General features: G+C 47.1%; 1 protein-coding gene across 4 annotated transcripts in view; it reads left to right on the top strand.

Moving 5' to 3' along the window:
• Cpvl (carboxypeptidase vitellogenic like) overlaps nt 1-27,167 on the top strand; it is a 105,854-nt gene that overhangs the window by 10,401 nt on the left and 68,286 nt on the right. For all 4 annotated transcript variants that reach the window (XM_015985776.3, XM_042273348.2, XM_042273347.2 and 1 more), the window contains 5 exons: nt 1,610-1,728; nt 14,824-14,938; nt 16,047-16,105; nt 16,989-17,068; nt 22,005-22,071. In XM_015985776.3, the coding sequence (XP_015841262.2) occupies nt 1,610-1,728; nt 14,824-14,938; nt 16,047-16,105; nt 16,989-17,068; nt 22,005-22,071 (440 nt within the window). The remainder of the gene's footprint in view (nt 1-1,609; nt 1,729-14,823; nt 14,939-16,046; nt 16,106-16,988; nt 17,069-22,004; nt 22,072-27,167) is intronic.

The raw sequence follows: 27,167 nt of genomic DNA, 5'->3' as shown, positions 1-27,167 counted from the left end.
AGATTTCTTTGTTCTGTCAGTGATGTGGCTGGGTGTAGATGAAATTCTAAACGGTCTTAGTAAATAAGAAACACAGAGCCAAATACAGAGTTAAAGCCGAAGAGATAAGAGCAAGAGCCAAGACTCCCTTTATCTTACCACTCGCTGCCATCCTTCCCCTGAGAGAGAGAGAGAGAGAGAGAGAGAGAGAGAGAGAGAGAGAGAGAGAGAGCTTCTCCTGTGTGACCTGCCTTTTTACTGCCTTTCCGTTCTACCTTCTCATTGGCTCTAAACCCAACCACATGACTTCCTCATCACTGCCTGTCTAAACAGACCTCCAGGTCTCCATGGCTGGTACTGGGATTAAAGGTTAGGGTCACCGCTTGGCTGTAGTCCTTGACTACACAGAGACTCTGCCTGCCATGTGATCAGATTAAGGGCATGTGTCACCACCGCCCGACTTCTGCTAAATGGCTTGCTTTTAGTTCTGATCCCCAGGCAACTTTATTTATTAACATACAAATAAAATCACATTTCAGCACAAATAAAATATCACCATAGCTGGGTGCTGGCCTGAAAGAGATGCCCACCAGAGTGGGAATCATTAGTTGATGGCATGTTGACCTCCTAAGCATCCTCTAAGTTAATGTATCTCGGACTGAAATACCATTCTGGACTGAGTCTGGACTGAAGGCTGTTTCTCTTCCTCCCTGAGTCCCCTTCCTCCCACTCTGCATGCACCTACACCCACTTTCTCTTCTCTTCCCACCCCGCTCCTTTCGCTACTTATCTTCCACTCCTTGTTGCCTGTACCCCGACTCAGGGCAGCCACCTTCGGGAGGCAGGAAGGAGGAGCCTTGCAGCTTGGCTGCAGCTGCTGGGGTGTGTGTGCCTCAGTTCCTCTTTACTGCTGGGAGACCTTGGGCACGTTCCCTCTCCTTCCAATGCGTCTCTTTTGTCCAAGCCTTGTAAATCTTAGCTTCCATCATCATCATCTAGTCTAAGGCCCCCAAAGCTGGCTGGACATGTCTTCTTTCTCCTTTCCGGTCCCTTGGCTGCCATCAGAAATCCAGGGCCTCTGCCTTCCACAACTGTCCCTGTTCCACTTTGTAGCCATGAGGTTACCCCAGGCTCAACACCCTTTCTTCAGCCACTCTGAGCCCCTCAGATCTGATCCTTAAGAGACCAGTAGACTTTGTGCTCCTAATAGCAAGAAGGTGAGGCTCAGAGGCTGCCCCAAGACTCCCGGACGTTTAGTTTGTTTTCCTGTACCCTTCCTCATGCCCATTCAGTGGGCACAGTAGAAACACCTGAGGTACTAAAGGGATAGAGATGATGGTGATTTCCTTTTCTTAAGAAAAAAACAAAACAAAACAACAAAACAGCTACAAAGACCTGGATCCTGGCCCCCTTTACAACTTCCCTTGACCTTGGCCTCACTGTGAATGGGGAACATATGGGGTCAGCTGGAGGAAGCTGGAACTTGCAGTTGTGAGTATTCTTCATGCCGGCCCACCTCCTCTTGGCTTCTTATCCTGGCCTGGTGGTCAGGATAGGTCTCCACCAGCCTGAGCAGCCTCATGGAGCATGTCCTCCTAATCTTTGGGTACATTTTCTTTCTCTTCCCCAGCGCAGAAGAGGAGCGAGGTCAGTCCTTACCCTGGAATGAACTTGAAGAGTTATGCCGGCTACATCACCGTGAATAGGACTTACAACAGCAACCTCTTCTTCTGGTTCTTTCCGGCTCGGGTAGGTGGCCAAGGCCCGTTAGTGGAGAGCTGAGGGGAGCTCGCTCCAGATGGAGTGGGAATGGTAGCTTCCGTGGGTAGACCCATGGGTTTTGTTAGTGTGTGTGTGTGTGTGTGTGTGTGTGTGTGTGTGTGTGTGCACTTGTGTGTGCGTGGAGGCAGGAAGTCAATGTGTCTTCCTCATTGGTTCCTCACCCTATTTTTTGAGACAGGGTCTCTTGCTGAACCGGAAGCTCCCAGATCCTACTGAGCTGGCTGGCCACCAGCCCCAGGGATCTGTTTGCCTCTGTCCCTGAAATTCTGGGGCTATACACCTATGCTACCAAACCCATCTTTTTTTTCATGTGGCCACTGAGGATCCAAACTCAGGTCCTTATATCCTCAGGGCAAGCACTTTGACCACTGATCCATCTCCCCAGCCCTATGGGCCTTTCTTTTGCAATTAGCCTACAGTAGGTTAAACAATAGGTTAAAACTGACATAGGAGCCGATTTCATCATGGAATTCCTATAGAAATTGGTTTTCGCTGATTCTCTTGCCCCACTTCTTCCCCTTCTGCCTCCCTGCTACCTGCTGTGTCCCCTCTGCCCCGGTAGTCCTTTTACTGCTTTTAGGCCATACGATCTATTACCCTCCCCCACTTTCCTTAAAACTTCTATTTCCCATAAGGCTTAAAAGAATCTTTAAAAAGTACTTTAACATGTTTCCAAAAATGAATAAATGTTTGTGTAGGAGGTGTGGAGATGCCACCCCCCCACACACACACACTTTATAGTAACACAATACCTCCTTCCTGTCACAGCCTTCTTTGTATCTTTTAACTGTTTTATTCAAATAGTACTTGGGGCAGGGTGGGCATTGGAGAGAGTCCAAGGAAAGGAAGGGATGGGGAGAAGCCACTCGCTGCGAGGAAGGAGTGGGGAGCCTCTGAAACCAACAGATCACAGCTTAATCACCAGTGTGGTCTTCGGGAGCTTCTCACCTTCCCAGGTCCCTGGAGACCCCGGAGGGGATGCTTTTGAGCTCACCAGTGAGGGTTAGCTCGTGCCCAGGTCACACAGGTCTTTGGGAACAAGACACTTTAAGGCTGAAGGTCCCTCCGGGACCCTGGGGAGAGGCGCTGTGCTCCGTAAACACATTAAAAGCCCACAACAGAGCCCTTTTCTATTCTCGCTTGCCAAATTGGATTTGCTTTAGAAGCTGGAGAAAGCAAAGCAAAGCCTATCTCCGTGGAGGTTGGTATTCATATTTGAATATGATTTGCATACAACAGTGTTGCATATTTAATAACCTAGTAAATTGCTTCAACCAGTGTCACTGTGAAGTTGAATAGGTTTTTTGTTTGTTTTTTCACTGGTACTGTCCTGCTGTGTTTTCTTGACTTGCTCCTCTCCCCTAACCGCATGACTTCTGATGTACTTCACCTCACAGTAAGCTGTCCTTTAGAGAATGGGGGTGGGCAGGTGAGCGATGGAGAGTTTCAGGTGTTTAAGGTTGGGTCTTTGGACCCTCACTCTCCCTGGTACGCTGTCCTGCACTCTAAAGGGATTTTTACTTCTTCCTCTGTGTGGCTGTTGAAGGAGGAACTGAGGCGCGCAGGGCACAGAGTTTCGGGAGAGATGGGACAGATGGGGAGAGGTGGCTGTGGCCAAGGTCAGCACTTGTACATGACTGTCATCTTCTCCCCAGTGCAAGCTGTTGGAAGACTGCAGCTGGCAGGGAAACTGAGGCCTGCTCCCAGCAGAGCCCAGCGGGGTGAAAGATGCTAAGGGACCCTCAGCAGCAAACAGCCCAGAGGTCTCCAGGCCACTTGATCTAAACGAGGTCTAAAAATATCACCCCACTTTACTACATAGAGACGTTTCTTGTGTGTAGACGAATTTCTAAACGGTCTTATTAACAGAAAACACAGAGCCAGATATAAGGGTGAAAACCTGAGAGAGATCAGAGGAATAGGAACAGCCACATGCTAACCTCACCTCACCAACTCCACAGCTTCCCAAAGCGAGTTACTTCCTGTCTGCCCACGCCTAGATGCCTTGCTGTTCTGCCTTCTGATTTGCTCTCTCTGTCCAACCACATCACTTCCTCTTCCTGCCCAGCTCTGTCACTTCCTGTCTATCTGTACAGACCTCCAGACCTCCATGGTTAACTAGCTTTTGATGTGCCACCACGCCTGGCTCTGTTCCCAGTGTGGCCTTGAACTCACAGAGATCCAGACAGATCCCTGCCTCCCAAGTGATAGAATTAAAGGCAGGTGCTAACATTACATGACTTTTGTGTTTACTTATAATGGCTGGCTCTTTCCTCTGATCTCCAGGCAAGCTTGATTTATTAGAGCACAAATAAATTATCACCAAACTTGGTGTTTCTGTATTGTATTGGTTCCCAAGCTCAGCTTTATACACACCCTAAGCTGGCCTGAAGATCTCCATGAGCTCCCAGCAGGACTTTGTCGTGTTTCTTGCTGTCTCTGTCCATTCCTGTTTCTCCTCTCCACACCTTGTCCCCTCACCTCTTTTTTGCTTGCTTCCCAAACCCCAAATGAGGCTTCACACTTGACTTAGGAAGCACATATGTATTTATTTAAGCTTCGTTTTGTTTTGAGATAGGGTCTTGCTATATAGTCTAGGCTAGCCTTAAACTAGTGGTAGTCTTCCTGCCTCAGCCTTCCCAGTGTCTGGATGACTGGAAGGCACCACCACACCTGGCTATGTAGCAAATTTTAATCTACACATAAAAGTCATACAGCTTTATTGGCTACCACGTGATGTTTTGATACATCTGTACACTGTGTGATGTTTAAATATCAGTGTGATGTTCAAATTCAGATGAGCATGTTTATGTCTTATAAACATTTATTTCTTTGTGGTAGAAATGTTCAAAGCAGTTTTTCTATCTTTTTTGCAATGTACTGAACATTATCGTTATTTACTGACACGATACTGTTCATACACATGGAACTTCTTCCTTATTATAACTTAGTGCCTACAGGGCTAAATTTGGGGACTAAACCTTGCCCCATTCTCCCCCCCCCCAACTTCCTCTCTCCAGGCTACTGCTCTATTCCACAGTGGTCCCCATCTCCATCAGAAAGAAGTGCTCATAGTAGTCAAACCCAGGTGGGAGGGGTGTGCAGTCACCTACATCCCTTTGGGGGTGTCGGCTAGGGTGGGGGTCAGCTTTCTGGATCCTGCTTGGCATTTCACTAAGGCCTTTTGGGGCTCAGCCTCTGTCATCTCACCCTTCCTGTCTCTGTGATCTCCACCCCTATCCCACCCAACAGAGCCTGATTCTCTCTTTTCTGTGATCTCCACCCCTTCCCACCCAGTGAAGTCTGATTCTCTCCTTTCACGTCTACATTGTCCATCCTGGCTTTGTACCAAGAAGTTCTTCATCCATGACTGAATGCTGAGTCTTTAGTAATTATTCAGATTTGAGAGAACAACAATTAGTAAAAGATCAGAGAAGAATCTAACAACAGAAAGAAGGTTTTCTTTTCTTCTGTTTCTACATGGCAGGCCTGGTTGAGCATGGCTTTGTATGTTGGACTGGAAAGGGGTGCGGTTTCCTTATGCTCCGTGGGTTTAAGGTTAGCCTGTTGGCTTGTTAGTGTCCCCCCCCCCCTTTAATTAACTGAGAACCTAGCTGTTCACCCACTGACTGGGCCTTGGTCCTTCAGATCCAGTGCTATAGCCATAAATACTCCTAAGACAGTCCCAGAAGTCTGGCCATGTGTTGTCTCAACACAAAGGTCTTAGGCTCAGGGTTCTGCAAGAAGTGAAAGGCCACAGTGTAGACAGCTGTGGTAGGGAAAGATTGTGCAACACCCCACTGGGACGCTCCCAGGCACAACCAGGTGTCCAAGGCTTCCAGCTAGGAACCGAGGAACAGGGTGGGACAGATACAGTGCCCAAGGAGACGCAGCTGCCAACCACAAGGAGGGAAGTCCCCTTCGTTTGGCAGAAATAGGAGTTCCTTGCCTGTCCCAGGGAAGCAGCTGACATTGTCATCAGGAGAAAAGTGACACCATTTTAAAAATGAGGGTCGCAAAAATAGAGATCCAGGAAGGACGCCGCACTCAGAGCATCCTCTGAGTCATTTTCTGGATGCTGTTTCTCAGATTAGTTTAGTTTTCCTGTTATTTCTGTGAGAGCCCCTGTTATTGTCTACAAATCAGTGCATAATGAATTCCAGAGGACAACGTCAGCGTGCAGTGGGAATACTGTAGGGGAAATGGCAGGCTTTGTGCCTGGGATGGGCAGTGCACTGTAGCCAACAGAAGACAGCGTCTCTGGTGGCTGCTGTTAGGGGGGCACAAGGTCTGTGCTCAACCCCCTTGCTCCTTTGGCTGAGCCAGAATCTAAAGCTCAGTCTTTGACCTAGACATCTTTGTGTTTGACCATCGTGTGTCACTTTCCTAGAAAAGTCATCCCAGAAGGTTCTGGGGTGCAGAGGTTGAAAGTATGACCTCTTGAATTAGTCAGGATTGGGTGGCCAGAGCACTTACCCTCATTTCCTGGCAGCACAGAGCATCTGCTGTCTCAGTTCACAGTGAGAATCAGAACAGCTAGCTGCCTGACCTGGGCCTCAAGACAAAAGAAGTAACAGAGCTAGCTGATTAGAGAAATACCGGACGCACAATAAATATCACTTTTATTGTTATATCCTGTGACTATTATTACCATTATCACTTTGGTGATACCAGTTGCCACCAATACTGAGCCAAATAAATAACAGTTTCTGGGCTTTAAAGGAAACAGAGGGAAATTGCAAATCAGAAGGTTCCAATCACCAGGCAAGAATGTAGATTAATGGCTATTGGATAAGGAAATGACTATTGTAAAATTGGGATTTGTCACACTTGAGAAGATAAAGGGACCTCTGAGGCCGGCTTCATTGGAAAGAGACAGCCAGACTTTGACCTTATTTTCTAGGAACACAAGTAATTTGAAGTGTTCAGAGGTAGCCCCGCCCCTTTCCTGAGGTCCACCCCTCGAGTACCTAGCAGAGGACAAGGCGCAAATCCTGGTTTATTTGGTGCTTATAAAAGAGCAGAGATACCATGAGGCCCCTGGGGGCAGTAGCTGAAGAGGTTCTCACTCAGGAACCTGCAGGTTGGACCCTCCACAGCCATACGGCAGGGAATCAATGTGACACAGGATTAGGCTATCAATCCCTGCCCCCAGCCATGAGAGAATGCTCTGACACTCATGAAACAAGGCATTTTCTCTGGACAGCTTGTCTTGGGAGTGAAGGTGGAATCAGGGGCCCCCTAATCTGTCACGGGCAGCCAGGTGTATTCCCTCTTCTGGATGTCCGAACTTCCTCGGTAGCGGAGTATGTGTGGGAGAGGGGAGGGAGTCCAGACTCCCTGCGGCTCATCAGAATCATCTGGGAGTTTCAAAAGAATGGCAGCCCCCTCTCGGGTCCCCTACCCATCTAGGATCCCTGAGGTCCAGATCAGCACTCCACAAGCGCTCCACATCTATCCTAGTACAGCTTGCCAGTGATCTTGAACTTGGGAATAAAGAACTGGAGGTCAGGGTACAGGGATTCTGTTCCAGGTCTGCAATTCCTGGTTGTTTAACTTGGTATAAGGCATTTATTTATTCTCCCTGGGGTTCTCATCTCATCCAAATAGAGAAGGTCAACCTAATTGATGTGTAAGGCTATGTCTTAGTTCTACAAGACACCAGAGCCACCCTGCAAGACATCACCTGTTTCTGAACCATGGACAGTATGAGGGATGATGTTATCACCAAGTCTTAAAAACTATTAAGGTTTGGAAAGACACTGTACAGTCCTGGATAACTAACACCTTGTTCCTTTAGGCTGAGCTATAGTAGCTTGTGACAATTGGTATCTACTCACTAAACCGTGGGACCCAAACCTCGGCAGTGGTGGCTACTGCACAGGTTGGGTGTGCCAGTGTGCATGCTCGCTTGTTTTGCATCTCAGCTCTAATTTACCGCGGCCAAAGATAACAGCTTTAAGCATCTTTGCTATTGGGTGGGTATGCCAGTAGAGGGCGCTGGCACTGCGGCACAAAGTAGCCTTCCTTTTCTGTTCCCTGTTCTGTGTTTTGCTTTTTCTTGGTCTTGCTGCACAGTTCCGTGATGTTCTACCTTAGTTGTTCACTAGGACCGTGAGACCCTTTGCCTAGGTGACCATCCAGCTGTTGCTAGCTTATGGCCAGGCAACCCAGGGAACTTAGCTCCAAAGGGTTGTTCCCAGGCCTTCTTTGAGGAGGTTTGAAGCACAGCTTGGAGTGTGTCCTCACCCCTCCTTATGGGATTTGTCCTCAATAAGCTCTCTTCCCTCTGGCCCAGTGTTTTTTGTTGTTGTTTTGTTTTTTTTACATAAGTTGTGTCTGTGTTTTTTTTACACTGTCTTTCCTGTTCCCTAGAACACTGGGAGCTTACTGACATGCTGGTCTTGGATCAGCTCTCTGGACTTCTGTCCCACTCGGCCTGATGCTGTCACCCCCCTGTGGCTGTAGCTGAACTGCATCTTGGAGTAGGATTACAGGACAGTGTTTCTGGTTAAATAGAGCAACTGGTTAATCACACAGGGAAATGACTATGTGGGTCCTGTCTTATGATTGGACCCTGAGTGGTATCTCCACTCATTCTCTCTCCCAAGGAACCGAGAATATTCTGGAAAGACCTCAGGGGCTGGATCAGCCAGCATGTCACTCACCCTCATTCTTAGCACATAATATGCTTCCCTTCTTCAGGCACTTGGCCAAATTGGCCAAACTGCAGCTTGCGGGCTTTCCTTGACCTTGGTTGTGGAACCAACAGGGATTCATCAGTGTGTGCCTAAGGGTACAGTGTGATTGGCCAACTGCACATCAGGTGATCATCCTTTGATCCGATCAGCCAAAGGTCAAGTGGCAGAAGCATGGCCAATGGGGCTTTTCTGTGAGTATAGGGGCCGTTCCTGTGAAAGGCACGTGGGTCAACAGATTTCTCAAACTATGTCTATTGCAGGTGTCCACCAAGCCACCCGCACGCACCAGGTGTTAGAAGTCAAAAACTACTGTCTTCATATTTTCTTTGTGATATTCTTGAGGCATCAAAGATCTGAAATAACAAAACCATGCGACACAAAATAAAGTAGCTTAAAATGATAAGTTATAGATCACTCTCTTCGTAAGTATATTTGAACTCTATAGAAAACTTTTTTGTGCCCAGTTGCCTTTTGGGGGAAATGAAAATCCTACACAGAGGTGGAAGTTATTAACGTTTCTAGTCATTTTCATCTTATCTTGAAGGAGTAATAAGACCAGACCCCCACATCCACACTGCCTCTTATTCCTTCTAAGCCAGCCTGAGAACCTGAGAAGCCTTCCCTACCTCTGGGACGGTTAGGGAAGACCCAGCAGAGCAGTCTAGGGGGCTTGAAGCTGGTTGCTTGATGAGAAGTCAAAGCTTGAGAAGAACCCGGTGGAGTTTGGAAGTGATATAAGGAGACCAGGAAGGAAATGAAAAAGTTAATTTTCCCTGTGAATGATCATAGTAAAGGATGCTCTAATGTGTGTCAACATGAAGCGAGATGAGCAGCATTCCCTGGGAACACACAGATAGCTTAAGCAAGCTGTTCACATGTGTTGGGACTGTGTGTGTAGAATTAAAAATGGTACCGCATGGCTGTTTAATGATTCTGGTTACCAAACTAATTGCTTTAAATACAATTCTTTTCCTTGATTAACACAGTGTGACAGCTGAAGTGTCATAAGAGCAGATATCTTTGGGGCAGAGTGGGAGTCCATTCGAATCTACTTTGGGGAATTTAAAGACATTTACTTCAGATACTAATGACTTCAACTGAGAGAGAACGTGTTACTGAAAGCAAGCAAACCATCAATCATTACATATAGAAGTACAGAGACGGACTCCTTGCCTTACAGAGCACACTTCCATTTTTAGCCTGGCTTAAAGTCTGTCAGTGGTTTGGCTATTACGTCCTTTTACCTAGTATGGTGTTTCTTAGGGGCATAGAGGAAAGGGTTGGCTAGAAGTATGTCTGCAGATTGGATACTAGCAGAAATACTGCCCTCTCATGAGGTAAGCTGCCTAAATTCCCTAGAGCAACTGCAGTAAAATCTTCTAAGTAAAGTATAACCTCTGGAATGGTTAGATTTTTGTCAACTTGACACAAAATAGTCACCTTGGAAGAGGGAATAGCCACTTACTAATTGTATCCATCAGATTGGACTGTGGAGTATTTTCTTAATTAATGATTGATATGGGCAGGCCCAGTCCACTTTGGTGGTGTCATCTCTGGCCAGGTGATCTTGAGAGGCATAAGAATGCAGGCTGAGCAAGCCAATAAGCAGCATTTCTCCATGGTCATTGATTCAGTTCAGTTCCTTCCTTAAGTTCTTGTCCTGATTTCCCTTAATGATGGACTGTGACCTGTAAGATGGATTAAACATTTTCCTATCCAAGTTGCTTATGGTCATGGTGTTTATAATAGCAGCAGAAAGACAGCTAGAACAACCACACTGATTAAAATTGGTGCCCTTAGTCCCTGCTCCCAATGTATTGACTCTCCGTTTCAGCAATATGTGTAAGATACAAATAGAAAGTTACATAGACTCTGTCTCATTGCCTGCCTATGTATGTAAAGCTTGGGGTCTGGTCTGGTTGGAGACATGATGGAAAATTCTAGGAGCATAGCTGATGTGTCTCCATTAGGAAAATGATGGGCCAGGTCAGGACCAGTTTAGAGCTCATAAATTATGCTTCCTTCAAATGACAACCCATGAAGGCACGGGATCATTTTCTTTGCCAGTCATTGATAGCAAGCAGTGGAATGCGCTAGTGTAGGAAGAAAAAGTGCTTCCTCCAGGATGGCTGTTCATTATGCAAGAAATGTGGAGGAAGGAGTAGCCAAGTTTGTAACCGGCCACCAGGGGTCGCTAGAAGAATTGAGAGGGCAGCTGATAAAATGGGCCTCTTTCTTTCCTTTACAGCTTTTTTCTCCCCTTCCCTCTTTTTCGTCCCCTCTTCTCTTTGCCTCCCTCCGTCTCTCCCTCTCTCCCTCCTCCCCTTCTTCCCTCCCTCATCTTGACAGGATCTCTCTGTGTAGCCCAGGCCAACATAAACTCTTCATCTCTTGCCTCACTTCCCTAGCAGTGGGATTTTAGGTATGTCTCAACACCCAGCTGCCATGGTTTTCTTGTTTACCAGCAGGGCTCATCCTCTTGGGCCCTATCTTTCCCGTGTCTGCCATCTTCTTTTGCTATCTATGCATCCCACAGATCCAGGAGTCCTCTGTTCCTTCCCATCCCCTTACTCCTCCGTTCTTGCAGCCGCTCTTGTGATAGTTAGTACTCAGACCCATGATTCATTCATAGGTGCTTCCTTTTTCGTCAGATAACCCTTGGCCAGTGGTATTGCTCATCTATGGGGTCCAACACATTTGAATAATCCCCTCAAAAGCAGCTTGGAGTCCTCAATCTCTTGTTCCTCTGCCCATCTATCCGTGTATGTAGTGACACTTAGCTGTTTCCTACCCATCAGAAAAACCAAGCAGAACTGACGTTTTAGAAGGACACACCAGACACTGCCTGAAGTGCCTATGCTTAACAACCTGTGTTTCCAGGCAGAGGGCATGCAAACACAGAGACATGAAGGCATTTGTCCTAGGACACACAGCTGTAAAACAGCAGAGTTGGAACTCCAGTCCTGGCAGTGTGACTCTGGTATCACACTCTTTACCAGTGTGCTTTTTTTTTTTTTTTTTTTTTTTATGGCCACAAGTAGGAACTAACCCACAGCTTGAAAGAGCAGCCTGGGAGAAGACAGTGTGTGCTATGAGATGAACTGTGCTGAATTTGGGCAGCACAATGGTGCTCACTGCTGTGGAGAAATGTCCACAACCTGTGGTCCAGCGACCACGGAAACAAGATCTTGTCTCTTAACTATGTCTACAGCATAGGGAATGTCCATAAGATGACCATAAGTGTGGCATGTTTATTGAGAAGAGTCCCCAGACGTCTCCATGATCAACTTTAGGGAATAAGACTGGGAAGGGCAAAGGGATTTTTGAAAATGATCTCTAAAAATCCCTAGTTAAGCATATATACACTAGTGCTGAGAGATGGTTCAGCATGTAAACCATCACCACCAAACCTAAGGATGTGAGTTTACCCCCCTGAGACCCACATGGCAGGAGAGAACCAGCTACCAAGATTTGTTCACTGACCTCCACAAGTGTGCCATGCAAATAAATTAATTGATAATTAGTAAATATAATAAGATTTCAAAAGAAGTACTCTACTTGAAATATAAAATGTGTTGAGGAAAATGACTTTAAAGCTTTCAAGGGAAGAACTAAATGTCTTGAATCATAACTTTAATGAGATTAATATTTTTAAAGTTCTGAATTCCATCCCACCTGTAGTGAAGTAGCAAACATTTCTTATTTCACTGGCCCCCAAGTTGGCAGTGTGGTTTCCTTCAGGATGCCATCGTCAACTTCTCTTTTCTAGAAGGGCCTCACCTCATAGGTGACAGATATGTCCCAGAAGATTCTCTGTAAGAACTTCAGGCCACTAGTGTGGCCACAGTGGTTGTTGTCTGTCACGGTTATGACGCTTTCTTCATCACAGAAGCCTGCTGTGCTGTAAATGACTCTTGGGTACCTAGCATTAAACAGCACCTTCACATCCCAGCATGTGATGGAGGCATGGCATAAATGCACAGGCTGGATGGCTCATTGTAGGAAGACATGCGGTAGGGTTTCTTTAAAAATAGGCCGCTTGGAGGGCTGCTGAGCATGGAGGAGGCAGGTCAGCTGAGGCTGGAGGCCTGCTAGCTCTTGGTATTCTAGCATCCCAGGAATGCAGGTGCCCTGCTTCACAGCCCCAGGAGAGCCCTGTTTGGCACATTGTTGTTTGCCTTGTCCTGTAGTGTGGCCTCTCAGGACCAGGCTATTTTTCTGAGAGTCTAGCGATAACCTTAACCCTGCCAGGTCACAGGAAGGAGGAGAAGAGAGGAGTAGAGACTAGTTACCTAGGAGACTAAGAAAGCACGATCCCTGTCACCTTATAGGTCCCCAGTCCTGCTTGTATGTAAGAAACTTCTGGAAAAAGCTGAGGGTGCCACCCTGCTCCACACCAGGGCATTGCAATCGCTGTGGCTGGAGCCAAGGCAGAAGTCTTTTTTTTTTTTTTTTTTTTTTTGGTTTTTCGAGACAGGGTTTCTCTGTGTAGCTTTGTGCCTTTTTCCTGGAACTCACTTGGTAGCCCAGGCTGGCCTCGAACTCACAGAGATCCGCCTGGCTCTGCCTCCCGAGTGCTGGGATTAAAGGCGTGCGCCACCACCACCCGGCTAAGAAGTCATTTTTTAAAGAGATTTCCACATTATTTTAATACACAAGCAAGCTTGAGGACCACTGGTATACATGAACACAGTGAGGGCCTGAGGGTTGAGTATCCTGAAGTCAGTGTACCCCAGCACCTCAAACTCCCAGGAGGCTGGGAAGCATGGAGATGACTTCCTTCCCGTTTCCCTGGTTTTCCTACGCCTTGTCGTGTGGGGTTTACTCCCACTGCTGGGTAAATGAGAGTATAGAGGAGTCGGGGGTCCTGGTGAGTGGTAGTGGCTCTGAGAGGAGGGAACCCACATGTCTAAGCTAAGCACACAGTGGCTCCTGGAAGAGTGGGCAGGGCATTTGAGGGAGCTGGTACTGCTGCCATGGGGCAGGCGAGGAAGCCGAGGCTGGAAGAAGCAGAGGGCCAGGGTCACCACAGCTACTCTGTGTCAAGCAGAGTAGGAGCCTCCTGGTTCTAGGTTTCCCTCTCAGCAGCTCTGACACAAGGCTTTCGTTGTTGGGTTTTCTGCTGTGACTTGACAGAGAAACACCTGCCTCCCCCCCCCCCGCCGCCGCCCCCCCAACCTGATTTTGTGTGTGTGTGTGTGTGTGTGTGTGTGTGTGTGTGTGTGTGTGTGTGTGTGTGATGTCAACATTTGAGGCAGGAAGATAAAGGAGTGAAAAATAGACCTGGAATGATAGGGGCCACAGGACTAAAGAAAAGCCACCAAGCAGAGCACTCCCCTACCCTTCTTTTTGTAGATGCGTTGAGCACAGCTCGTCCCTAAATCCTTAGTGTTCATCCTTTGCAGCAGCAGTAGCCAGTGTTTGCAGACACGTGTCACAGCTACTCGCCGGGTCTTATGGGACACAAGTCACCCTCCCGCCAACTACACACTGTAGATCATGGCGCTGGCGCTCATTTGACCGGTGTGGAAAGTGAAGCCCACATTGCTTAGGCATCTCTCCTTAAGTCACCTTAGCTGCGGACAAGGGGAGCCTGGGCTTGTGTCTGGAAGGGTTGAGTGCAGGTATTCGTCACTCACTCATGGCTGACTGTGGCTGCAGGCCTGCAGACCAAAAGCCCGGCCTGACTGTGGGCGTCAGCACTTTCCACACTCTCCCCTCTGTTACAACCGTCATTCACATTTATCATGTCTGAGTGTTCCAAGGGCGTTAGCTATGACACTCGATGTCCTGACAGTTGAGAACAATGCGTCTGGAGGGAGCCCCTCGTGAAAAGGCTACTCTACAGACAATGGCTGTTCCCAAGAGCACTCTCAGAGAAGGGCCAGAGCTTGTGAGGGAACCTATGTCAGATCTTAGATGACAGGAAAGTCGTGTCCCCATGTATCTTCCTCCAGATGCTTGACGTCGGCTCCCAGTGACACCCTCATAAGTTAGTCTAGCCTCCCACGACAGCCTTCTCGCAGTGTTCTGAGGAGGAGTCCGGCCATGTCTGTACTTGTGTGAGAGACTGAGCCAACAAGGAAGGGGCAGGAGTTGTTTGGTCCCCTTACTGTGTTTGGAGGATAGACCATGCAGATCGCAAGATGCCGCCAACTGCAGAGAAAGACACCAGTGTTTGGGGCACGTGTAAATCCCAAAGAGGAAAAGGTGACCAACCTTTCTTTATTGGAGAGTGAGACCTTTGGGGGCAGAGGCGTTCTAGAATGTTGTCAGGGACGTGGAAGACAGAGGCTTCACGCACTTGGGTGTACTGGGCAGCCTTGGTGCGTCTGCTCACTGGTTTCTCCGTTCCCTCCAGATACAGCCTGAGAACGCCCCGGTAGTCCTCTGGCTTCAGGGCGGGCCTGGAGGTTCATCCATGTTTGGACTCTTTGTAGAACATGGGCCTTATGTTATCACAAGCAACTTGACTGGTAAGTGATGCTCCGACCGCTTTAGCCATGGGCCTTCTCCCAGCCGGTATCTACTCTAAAACAAATTTAGAATCAACACAGAACCACCAGGAGTTGCTTAATAGTTCCGGATTAGAGAAACACAACTTTGTGGCAACTTCTGTCCAGAAGGAGGAGCCCCAGGGTGAGTGTCCTGCCTGGCTTACTTTCTCCTGCAAATGTGGGTGAAAGGGTCTAAGCTGTTTCCTGCAAGCCGGCTGCTGACTCAAGCATTCTTGGCTTACAAAAACAGTTGGTATTTATTACTATTTGGGTGAGCCCTCTTGCACGGGCCTAATGGTGGAATTATATCCCTCGTGATCCCCGGGGATAGAATGCTTTATGAGTCCATCACTTAACTGAGCCGATGCCTTGAGAGCAGGATGCTGTGGGTGAGGCCGAGGCGGAGGCAGGGCTGGAGGAAGAACCTGTGACTGTGTCAGGGCGGACTCCATCTCTGTCTCACTGCGGAGGTGGTTCGCTTTGCCTGGGTCAGCATTCCGAGTGTGAATTGGTTTGTGATTCACTGTAAAAGCTTTTGGGCCAGCTTTGGTGGGGCTGATGTTTTCTTCAGCACTGGGGAGGAGGCAAAGGATCCAAGAGCCTGGGTGGAGGGTGGAGGAGCCCTTTACGGGATAGGACAGACCGGCGTTTTCACGTCAGTTCTCGTGACGTTCCGTTGTCACGGCTGCATTCTTAGATATAGATACGGCTACAGTGGGCAAAGGTACAGAAGAGAAGAAAAGGGGGGATGGGCACTGCTCTTCCAGAGTACACCCTATACCCTACACCCAGGCCCGTGGGTCCTTTTCCTCCTCCTCAGGGCTGAGGAAAACATCATCCCCACCAAAGCTGGCCCTTTACAGTGAATCACAAATAAAGTCACCCTGTGAATACGGAGCCAGGGAAAGCGAACGACCTCCCCAGTGAGACAGAGATGGAGTCCACCCTGACACAGTCACAGGTTCTTAACTGTGCCACAGTGGCAGAGGGGAGGCCGGGGATGGAGAGATGAAGCCGGTGTGCTGGGGTCCGGAGCACCTGCCCGGGATGTTTTATTAAAACTCAGCCCTTTCTTCTGTTTTGACAGTTCTTGCCAGAGACTTCACTTGGACCACTACCCTTTCCATGCTTTACATTGACAATCCGGTGAGAACCAGGGGACACGGGGAAACATCAGTGCTGGCATCATGCCCCTTTTCCTTTTGCTACATACAGTCATGGCCGCCTGGTGACAGGTTGGTCAACAGCAGGCCACATACACAATGATGCTCCTGTGAGGCTATCAAGGAGCTGAGATGCTCCTGTTAATTGTGTTTTCCTCTACCTCTTCAATCATCACACGTGTGTCGATCCACAGATACCTGCCACTGTGCTCAAGTTTCTTGCCGTATCCAGTAGAATAACATGATACTGTGTACATGCCTCCAGCAGGTGATGGACTGTGCCTTCTAGGTTTGTGTGTGTCCTCACTGTGATGGACTTACAAGAACAAGTGCTTAAGTTGTCCTCACCATTATGAAATATATCACTGTACATTTTCTAAAATAGAGATACACTTTTTTTCCTTTTTGGATTAGAGTTTAATTTATAAAGTGAGCCACCAGACGTGGTGGAGCACACCTATAATCCCAGTATTTGGAGGCTGGGGCTGGAGGATAGTGAGTTCAAGACCAGCCTAAGCTACATCACGAGCTCTAGGCTAGCCTAGTCTACATTGTGGGACCCTTCCCATGTCAAACAGCATTGAATGCCACCACTTGGATAAGGGGTGGGTAGCCTTTCACTGACGGTTGCTTGATAATGGATTCCCCGTCTTTCGTGTGGACTTCTAGATGCAAAGAACCAAACTTGGTGTACTTCCCTTTCCAAGGGAAGCAGAATGCCTCAGTGATACATGGAGTGATAGAGAGGTCTGGAGTCAGAGGTGTGGTTTTTAGAAGCAGTGAGGGCATCTCCCAGTATGGGGTCTAGTTGAATGTCCCCAGGGAACTTGCATCTTCATGCTTATCTTCATTTCCTCCCCCTTCAGGTGGGCACAGGGTTCAGCTTCACTGATGATCCCCGGGGATACGCCAACAGTGAGAGCGATATAGCCCAAAATTTGTACAGGTATGACATGCATCTATGGCCATAAGGAAAGTCTCCTAATGGTAGAGTCACTACCAATCGGCCCTCATTTGCCCAACTTCCAAAACTTTGTAGAACCTTTCTGCATGAGTATGTGTGCACATACACAGTTTCTTCTGCTCTTTCTTACCTTGTCATTCGTTATTGTTTGTATGACCAGCAGACAAAGTAAACATAGCTAAATTATAAATGTAAGTTGTATAGCAGTATCCTACAAGACACAGTAGAGACTCAACATGCATTTTCAACCAAAGATTCCTTCTCAAGCCGTCCACCCAGGCGACTTAGAAATTTCCAGTTGTCTCTAAGATTCTGTTTAACTTTGTGCTTGCCAGGAGATAACGTCTTTTCCAGGCATTTGCCTTCTTGCCCATAATTGCTCCTTCTGTGGCTCTAGATGTATAGTTCACTCTGGAGCTTTGTCATGACTTTTCCAGGCTGAAAATGGTCTTTCTCCTTCTCCTTCATCTTACAAAATTTGTCTTTCACTTTAAAAAAAAATGGAGGAAGGAATGTAAAGTTGTGATCTTAGTTAAAGTATATACACATAAATTTTCCTTGCATTCTTTACATCTATTTTTAGTACTTTTTAAAAACTAAGTCGACCTTTCTAATTTGGTCAGATTTTTCCAGGCTATAAATTGTTAGTAGAAAACAAGTCTGGGGCTGGAGAGACCGCTCAGTGGTTAAGAGCTCTGACTGCTCTTCCGGAGGTCCTGAGTTCATTTCCCAGCAACCATATGGTGGCTCACATTCGTAATGAGATCTGGCGCCCTCTTCTGGCCTGCAAGGATACATGCAGGTAAAATACTGCATACATAATAAATAAATAAATCTTTTTTTTTTTTTAAAAGCAAACAAACAAACCAAGTCTGAATTCTTTCAGAGCCCCTGAGCACCCTTCGATGTCTCATGAGAATCTACTAGAAGACTCCTAATGGCTGGTCTCACCTGCCCACTCGCTCTGCTAATTACCCAGTGGGCAAACCCGGCACCTAGCGCAACTCCAAGGGGACAGCATATCTGGTCTGGTCGGGACAGAAGCTTTTCTTCTTTTCTGGGGCAGATCAGGCAGGGGGCTGAGGGACCAAGCTTTTGCTGGCTTCCTGGTCTTTATTTTCTGCCAAGGACATCTCTTTCTTTTCCTCTGCTGTCCCAGAAAAGAATTTGGCTGTTCTATAATTTCCCACATAAAATCCCTCAAGATTTGTTAACACTTGTGTTCAGTTTCCAGCAGGGATACCTGGGTCCTGGCACCTTTGTACCTGGGCACAGTGGTTCCCTCGGACATATTAGCTGATCCCCCCAGAGGGACCTCCCCCCTCTACTGTCTTTCCCCCTGCACAGGCATGACTGTGGTGCCTGTCCTCAGAAGCAGACTCAGGTGCCTCCCACCACCACTTACACTATTGTGTTTTCCTTCAGGTCAGACACCTACCCTCAGCCCTTACTACAGCCGTCTTCTGGCTCCATTGTTTAACTAGCAAACACACCCCCGAGGGTGGAGGCTCTCTATCAAAAAAACGTGTTCACCCCTTGCAAGCCAGAGCTTTGCAAAGCACCCCACCCCCAAGCCGGAAACAAGGCTGCTTCTTCCAGCTTGCTGTTGACCCTCCGTGTGGATGTTTACTGCTGACATGTGCTCCGTCTCCTCTTGCAGGACACGGAAAGAGGACGGATTTCAAAGCAGCCGTTGTTTATAGCTGTTTCAGTTCCCTTTGCTTCAGGCTCTTAGAACTGGAAAATAGCTAATCAGGAGTAGTGCAGAAAACTGATTTCAGCTGTTTCCTTTACAGTTTACACTATTCGTTTCCCTTTGTGACTGCATTCTTCTCTCCAGCTTGCCAGATGGGGGTTTGCAACAAGAAGGTTGCTTTGGAACCAGTAAATGGGCTACCGGGGCTTTAAAGAGCCGATCTTTCTTCTCCCTTCGAAAGCCCCGCCCCCACCCCAATCACGTCCCGCCCCTGAAGATGGAGTTCTATTTTTCTGAGAACAGTGCCTGGCCTGGAAGGAATGGCCTCCTAAAGAGCCATTTAGCATTCGCGTTTCTGCTGGCTTTCTTTGTGTGCAGAGAGAAACTTTTTCACTCACGTGCAGACACACGCTGTAAAGCATGCTGCTGAGCCAAGGCGCCTCCCGGCTTAGAAACATGTGAATGAAATGTAGTCAGCTTCCTCATTGTGACGTGGATTTCTTGTCTGGTGCTGCTGTCCTCTGGTCTCCCTTGATCGCTGGCAGACACAACCCCTGGCCTCCTAGAGCTCATGGCCTGGTAGAGCTCCTGAAGTTACCTTCTTGGAGCTGAATGGAGATGGCACAAGGCGGCTCTCACCTCCTGACAGCCTGGAAGTCAAAAGTGAGGAAGAGGAAGAGGCCACAGCAAATCACACCCTGTCAAAAAGTGACATACTTCTTTCCCCTCCTCCTCAAGTTTTTCTCTCCCAATAGCCCATCAAGCTGTGAATCCACTTGTGGATGAATCTGTTCCAAAAGTTGGAGCCCTTGTGAATCAGGCACCGCCCTGAAGTCCCATCTCTGTGCCTTTGGGCTAAGCCTTCAACACTGGAGCTCTGGCAAACCTTTCAGGTTCAAACCATTCGTGAGGAGCTCCTGCCCTGAGTCTTGAGCCTGCGCTAAACGTCTCTTGAGTTCCTGTTGCTTCTACTCAACCGGAACTGACCGGATTTTCTTACGGCCACTGGCTCTGTTGCACATCATTCCATCACCTTCTCTGCCCTGCTGGCACCAGAGGACCTTTCAAAAAGGCATCTGAGGAGTGGTGTTCTCCCAGCCACTCCTTCTTTCAATAATGTATCGTTCTGTGACCAAGTAGCCTTTCTCTAAAATTCTGTTTATCAGTGATATCTAATAGAGTCACCCGATGATAAAAGATTTCTGTGCCAGGTAACATTCGTACCTAAATCTCTCTCTCTCTCTCTCTCTCTCTCTCTCTCTCTCTCTCTCTCTCTCTCTCTCTCTCTCTCTCTCTCTCTCTCACACACACACACACACACACACACACACACACACATTTATTTATCATGCACACCAACATTATGCTAAGCTTTGAAATACATGCGGACATGAGTCCTGATTTTATTTTAAGCAGAACCTCGCTGTGTCATTGGAATAGTGCTTAGCTTAAGGACAGTTAAATGGGCAAGGAGTGTGTGTGGTTCTGGGTACTGAAGTTCTATTTTCATAATTTACTGCTGTGTAAGAACCACTTACCAAGGACTCTGAAACAACAGGCAGTCCATGGAAAGACCTCAACTGTGAGATTCAAAGAGTAATAACTTCTTTCAGCAAGCTTTTGCTTTAGAAACCTCAGCTACGCTGGTGCTTTCCAGACAGAAGTAACACGGGAGATTATCTCCTTTAATTTAGGTTGCCAGATACAGCACAAAATGCCCAGTTAAACTGGAAAGTCAGATAAACAATGAACATTTCTTTATGTATAAGTATCTTTCAAAAGTGGAGAGTATTAAAAAAAGACAGCCAACACAGACCTCTGGCTTACACACACACACACACACACACACACACACACACACACACACACGAGTATATTCTAGACATACTTGTACTAAAGCATTATTTATTATTTATCTGAACTTGGATTTTAATTGGACACCTTGAATTTTTTATTTGTTAAACCTATCAGCCCTAACAACGCCCCATCAAATACCAAGGAAGTAAGCTGTAAGTTAGAGCAGGTAACTTGAAATTTACTGTAGTAAATGAGCCCAAGCAGCAGGAAGAGGGAAGGGAAGTGGATTTTAGCCTGAAGGTTCCTGAGGGGAGGGTGGAGAATGAACTCCTATTTTTACCCTTGTTCTAAAGCCAGTTTACTGCCAGCCCTAACGTGGAAAAACTATCAAAACGCAGTCTCCCAAATTTAGTTCCCCAAAGTCACTATAAATAACAAATAGGGAACGCACCAAAACACCCAAGCGGTACTTCACAGTCGATTTTTACGGAGCCTTTGAAAATTAGGTCTAGCAGGGATCACCGTGGTCATAAGGACTGAGTTTTTCTCTCTGTAACCTTTGAACTCTCTCCCACTCCTGGCTTTTCTGAGCCTCCTTGCCTTTCATCTTCCCTGGAGGGGTCACAGCTTTTAGTCCCTCAGCTGGAAGCTGGGACCAAAGCCCGGCCTGGCTTCTCAGGCCTTGCAGTTCAGGTCAAGACATTCCTAGAGTGCCTGAGCTTCATTTTTCATGTTTTTTTTTTTTTTTTTTTTTTTTTTTTTTTTTTTTTTCCTCTCCTTTTTGGAAAGACTTTGGTCAAGACATTTAAAAATCAGCTAGTCTTTTCTTCCTTATTGCGGGACACCCCCCATCAGCTTGTTTTAAGCTCTCTCAGCATAGCTCACTCAAGTGGCCATGGGATTCTGGTTGCTTTTTTCCCCTCCATCCCTCCTTCTCTCTCTTTTTTCACAGCTTTGGGGTTCTTATTAAAACACTGACGTTCTGGGAGCTCCTTTAGAAAGAGTTCGGGTCCCCCACCATGGTTTGTTGATAAGAAGCTAAACTTTCTATTTCCTTTTCTATTTCCACAAATCTGGTCTAATGGCTAAACAATACGTGGAAGCTGGCATCGTGGACACAAGAACCTCTCGGCAGTTAGACGACCCAGAGTGGCAATCCCAGGTTTAGAACTTGCCCGTGTTGATGTCCGGTGTCTAGACTTCCTAGGATGGCACTGGCAATATCAGCCTCCCTATTTGTTTTGCCTAGCCACCCATGTAGAATGCAGTATTACCCACTCTGGGGGACTAAAACCATGCACCAGAGGAGTGCACAGCCCAGTGCCAGCTCCTTCCAAACAGGGTGCATGCTCCCAGCTGGTGAGGCATGGTAGCCAAGCGCCTGCCTTACTTTTCCACTCAATCTCGATGTCCTTTCTCCCACAGTGCACTGATTCAGTTTTTCAAGTTGTTCCCTGAGTATGCGAAGAATTCATTTTATGTCACTGGGGAGGTGAGTTGACATCTTATTTTCTTGTGTGCCTCCAATATTCAATATTACAAAGACTGGACTATATGATGACAGTTACAGCAAATATATTTGTGTGTGTGTGTGTGTGTGTGTGTGTGTGTGTGTGTATGTGTGTGTGTGTGTGTGTGTATTAGTGTTGATCCAGTCCACCCTCACAATTTCCGGAGTATCCACCAAGCATCCTCGGTAACAATGTTTTGATCCAGGGATCAGTGAAGGTTCACATATTGGGATGAGTGCAGCAGCTTATCATGTTCCAGTCTTCTTCCCCTTTTTGTTATTGTCATTCATATCAATGATTTTAAGGGAGGGGCCAGGTGCCTGTCGTACATTCCGTATTGGGAACATGTTTTATTCTCTCCTCAGTGTTCAGATTAAGTGAGGATTCCACCTGGATAAGCCTGTATGCTTCCTAGGCATTCCACCAGGCACCACACCATGGCAGTTGGCCCCTGGGGTGATGTTGTGTGATATTTTGTTTGTGTTCTGACAAATAAAGCTAACTTGAAAGATCAGAAAAGCAGGGCAGCAGCCACTAGAGGCTTCTTACCTCTAGAAATCCTCATACCGAATTGGGGGGGGCAAGATCCTGTCTCCACCCACCTTATATCCCTGTCTCCACCTCCTGATTATGCTGGGATACAAGGCATGAGATTCCCCAGTGCTGGAATCAAAGGCTTGAGCCTCCCAAGTGCTGGGATTAAAGGTGTGTGCTACCACTGCCTGGCATTTATGTTTAACCTAGTGGCTTGTTCTGTTCTCTTATCTTCAGGCAAACTTCATTAGGGTAAGCAACATATCACCACATTTGCCTCTGAAGCACCCTGTGCATGCCTTTCCTGGGTCCTGGAATCAGTCATTTTTCTAGGGACTCTGGCTCATTCCAATGGAGAGCGGCACTGAAAAGCCAAGCCTTGTTGGTAGGATGGGCGCTGCTTTGGACCTTGTGACTGACTGAGTCCTGTAGCTCTGATTCCCACCACAGGCATCTCCAATGCTTTCCTCCGCGGATGTCTGTGTGCACCTTCTCCCACATGGAGGAGCAAGGCTTCCAGCAGCACCTCCTTCTCCTCCTCTGTGCCATCCCACTTTGCACCCTGAATGACTTTAGAATGACTCTGTCTTCACTGTAGCCAACAAAAGGCTTCCATGTTCCTTTCACCAGGATGTAGTCTCCCACTCCCTGCCGCTCTGTCTCTGGAGCTTTTCTCTTGTCTCGGTTCATTCTCAGGCAAGTGTTTTTCATATTAAACAGCCCGTGTATCCCACCCTGGTGCATATCTAATGAACCACGCAAGTCTCTCCGTACTCCTGCATCTCCGAGGGTTTCTTTAGGTCCCATCCATAACTTGGGCTAGAGGGATAGAATAAAGAACAGTGACCAAGGCCTACTCTGTTGCTCTGGGGGGGAAGGATCATGCTGGGGCCGTCATTCTCTGAGCAATAAGGCTTAACTACAGAATGAGTGATCTTCACAGAGAGGTCAAGGGATGGTGCCAGAGGAAGGCCAGGAAGGATGACAGGCAAGTGGCCTACAGATGTGCTTATTAAGGGACTGAAAGAGAGAAACAGACTAAATTCCTGGGGAATCGCAAGCATGGCACCAGGAATTCGAGCCTGTCTTCCTTTTCTAAGTGGTCAGAGAGAACGGTTTAGCAATCAATACTAAGTTTGGTTTTATTTTTAATACTCAGATGCTCATTATCAAATCACATTTACTTTCTCCATCAGTAATATTTCCCTCCGTCCTTTACCTTTTGAGCATTTTCAGAGGCAAGCTGGGAAAGGAGCAGAAGGTGACACCCTTGTCATTTTCCGAGTTCCCCTGGAAGTCACACGTTTTCCTCTTCCAGCAGGAGACTGGTCTGCTCAGTGTGTAATTCCTTGTCTAACAAATAATGTGGCGATGTTGCTAACCATGATGCTCAGCAAAGCTGCCAAGAGCTGGAGGGAATTTTTGACTTGCCTGTTTTATTTGTGCCTTGTGGTTTTATGCATATCATCTCCAAATGTGTGTGGGAAAAGAAAAAAATTGTATTCTCTGCTGCCAGGATGAATATTCTTAGAGAAACCTGTGCCTTCTGTGATAAAGGAAGATGAACAGGAGGGCAAGAAGGGCTTGGGGGCAGTAACCATGTGCCCTTAGCTTCAGAAGAGCACAGTGGTCTGCCCATGGGTGTCCAACTTTCTGGCATTGTGACACTATGCCATTCCCAAAGTTCACAGTTCACAGTTGAGAATTAAGCAACTGGCCTACAGGAAAAAAACAAAAAACAAAACAAAACAAAACAAAAAACAAAACAAAACATGAAACCTCATATGTTAAGTATGTTTGTGATTCTGCGTTTGGCTACATGCAGCCCTAAGTCTACAAGATGAGCATGCCTACTCTAGAAATCACATTCCTTTATAGAAAGAAGAATGCTGCGTAGCAATGTCCTCTTCTCCTCCGGTCTCACACGTTCTGTTTTGTTTGTCTTCTAAGACCACGAGGGAGAACAGGGTTCTGGGTTGATAACTGGAGAGCTGGAACAGAGTAGAGGAGTTCTGGGTTGATAATTGGAGAGCTGGGTCTCAGTGGATGGCTCCAGGCAAGTCCTTAACCTTGCTGAGTCTTTGTTTTTACCAATCGTGGAGGTTGGTTAGTTTTGAAATCAGTTCCCGTGGCTGTTTTGCTGTATTTATTACAAGTTCAGTGGCAGTCACTCAGACTCACTCTCACAGCATCTCCACATTCCTTCGGTTTGGACATAATACCAACCCTCCCTGCCTCTCGCCAACCCTATACCCAACTGTTACGGGAAAGCCCTTCCTGTTCCGAATGTCCATTTGTTCTTTTTAGGGAGTCACAAGAAATAATACCACCGAATTGCAGACTCAATCTTGAAAAATAATGGATAAACTCAAGAAACGTTCTTTCTGCTTTTCAGTGCACATGTGTGTGGTAGAGCACCCTTTACGTTTGTGTGCCGGAAATGAAAGCAGCCCGCGCAAAGGGGGCTGTGATGCCTGTTCTGAGCCAGGGCATTGGTCTAAGAGAGTCGGGAAATGCTAATAGGACCTACTACATAGTACTAGTTGACTGTGTAATTATATAATCCTCCTTAGATATGTCAAATAGTGACTGACAGCAGTGAGCATCCGGCACATGATGCCTCCGTTAGGGCTCAAAGCATATGGCCCAAGGCGTATAGAGCAGGCCAGAAGTGTTCACAGCAGCTCTGCTTGCTCACTGTACGTTTATAGCATTGCCTGTTCTATTCTGTTGAGTCTTTTTGGCTGGCTCTCTCTCTCTCTCTTTCTCTCTCTCTCTCTCTCTCTCTCTCTCTCTCTCTCTCTCTCTCTCTCTCTCTCTCTCTCTCTCTCTCTGTGTGTGTGTGTGTGTGTGTGTGTCTCCCCGGAGATCTAACCCAAGGCTTTGAGCTTGATAAGTCACCCTCTCCCACTGTGCTCCACTCCAAGTCAAATGCATTTTTAAAAAGCATTTGTTTTACCTAAAAGATGAAGGAGCCCTGAAGCTGGTATTAGAAGTTCGAATGATTTGCTTTATACACATCAGCATGTGTGAGGACCCACCCACAGCCCACTGGCAGAGCATACCAGGGAGAGCGGTGTAGGTCCGCTGTGGGTGTGAAGGACAAGGGAGAAGCCTCTTCTCTCTTTCTTCTCTTCATCTATGCCCAGAACACCAACTGGAATTAATTTTCTCTAAAGAGAGACAAATGTGTCTGTAAATCACCCTCCTTGAGGCAGGAAAAAAATATACTTCAAAAAGAAACAAGCTGTGTTTAATTCCCGTGATTAACTTTCTTTCTAAGTGTTAGCCTCCCCGAGCCAGTAACTATTAGTGAGAAAGCTCTTGTGCTAGAGGCATCTCTGCACTGTCGAGCTCTTTCCAGCTTCCACGGGATGGCCTTGAAGTTAAAGAAGACAGCTCTAACTGGAAGACAGGCAGGTGGCAGGGTGAAAAGGGATTGCCCATTGTTGGAGCATGGGGCTGAACGTACCAGCACAGGTAACCACTCAAAGCTGTGGGTGGTTTTAGAAATGAGGATGCTTCCCAAATGGCAAGGCATATGCTTAAAACTGGACATCTCTTCCCCATAGCAGAAAAGGTTTGTGGTCGTAGACGAACTGGGGACCAAATACAGGCATGAACCTTGAATCTACTTTTATGTTAGTTAATCAGTTCAACGAAGGTACTTTATCTTCATCTGCATGAGAAAAACTCCTATTGGGAGCATGTTGCCATCATTACAATCCGGTGGGCTGAGGGGGCAGCCCAGCACGCGAGAGCCATGCTTGTATCATCTTTTTTCTTATGCAGTGTTAAGCGCTTGCTAAATGTATGTATGATACAGGGTGGCTTCATGAGAGGCTGCTATTAGTTACAATAAACGGATCAGTCGTATTTCTCCTCAGCTACTTTCCATTTCCCTGTCCTCGTCCCTCTCTCCTGCCCAGATCCCTGGAGACTCTCCCATCTACCATCCTCTCTCTGCTCAGTCTCCCACGCTCACTCAGTCTTCTCTCCTGGGCAATCTCATGCTCAGGTTTATTTCTCCACTCTTCTTCCCTATCCAGCTGCATGGTCTGGTTCTCCTTCTCCATTCTGACTTACCAGTTCATGGCTCAATAAAAAGATGAGATAAATTCCACCCAGTGTATTTTTCTTTTAACATAGCTATGTCTGAATTGAGAAAAGTGCCAACCCATGGAAGGATATTTCTAATAGGCAACTCACAAGCAGTGACAGGCAAGTGATGGGGTGACATGGGAGGTGAAGTGGGAGAACCATGCTAGCCGCAGGCCAAGAATCATTCTGTGTCGGCCTCCAGCAGCCTTGTTACTCCAGCCTTGGAGTCGTGGAATTGAGGGGCTAGAAGACAGGCTGAAGGACATCATGTTCAGGGGTTTGATCAGTGGTCTTGCATAAGAACATTTGCTCACACTAGAACACACAGCGGCCATGAGCCCTTGCTGAGTGCTGTCCAGTCCATTGCTTCACTTAATCCCAACAGCCTCCTTATCATTATCCCAATCTTAAAGAAACTGAGACTTAGGCTAAGTACGCTTTC

Source organism: Peromyscus maniculatus, chromosome 3 (genome assembly GCF_049852395.1).
Source record: "Peromyscus maniculatus bairdii isolate BWxNUB_F1_BW_parent chromosome 3, HU_Pman_BW_mat_3.1, whole genome shotgun sequence".
Lineage (NCBI taxonomy): Eukaryota > Metazoa > Chordata > Mammalia > Rodentia > Cricetidae > Peromyscus > Peromyscus maniculatus.
Note: the sequence above shows the minus strand (reverse complement) of the source record. Positions and strands in the feature narration are given on the sequence as shown.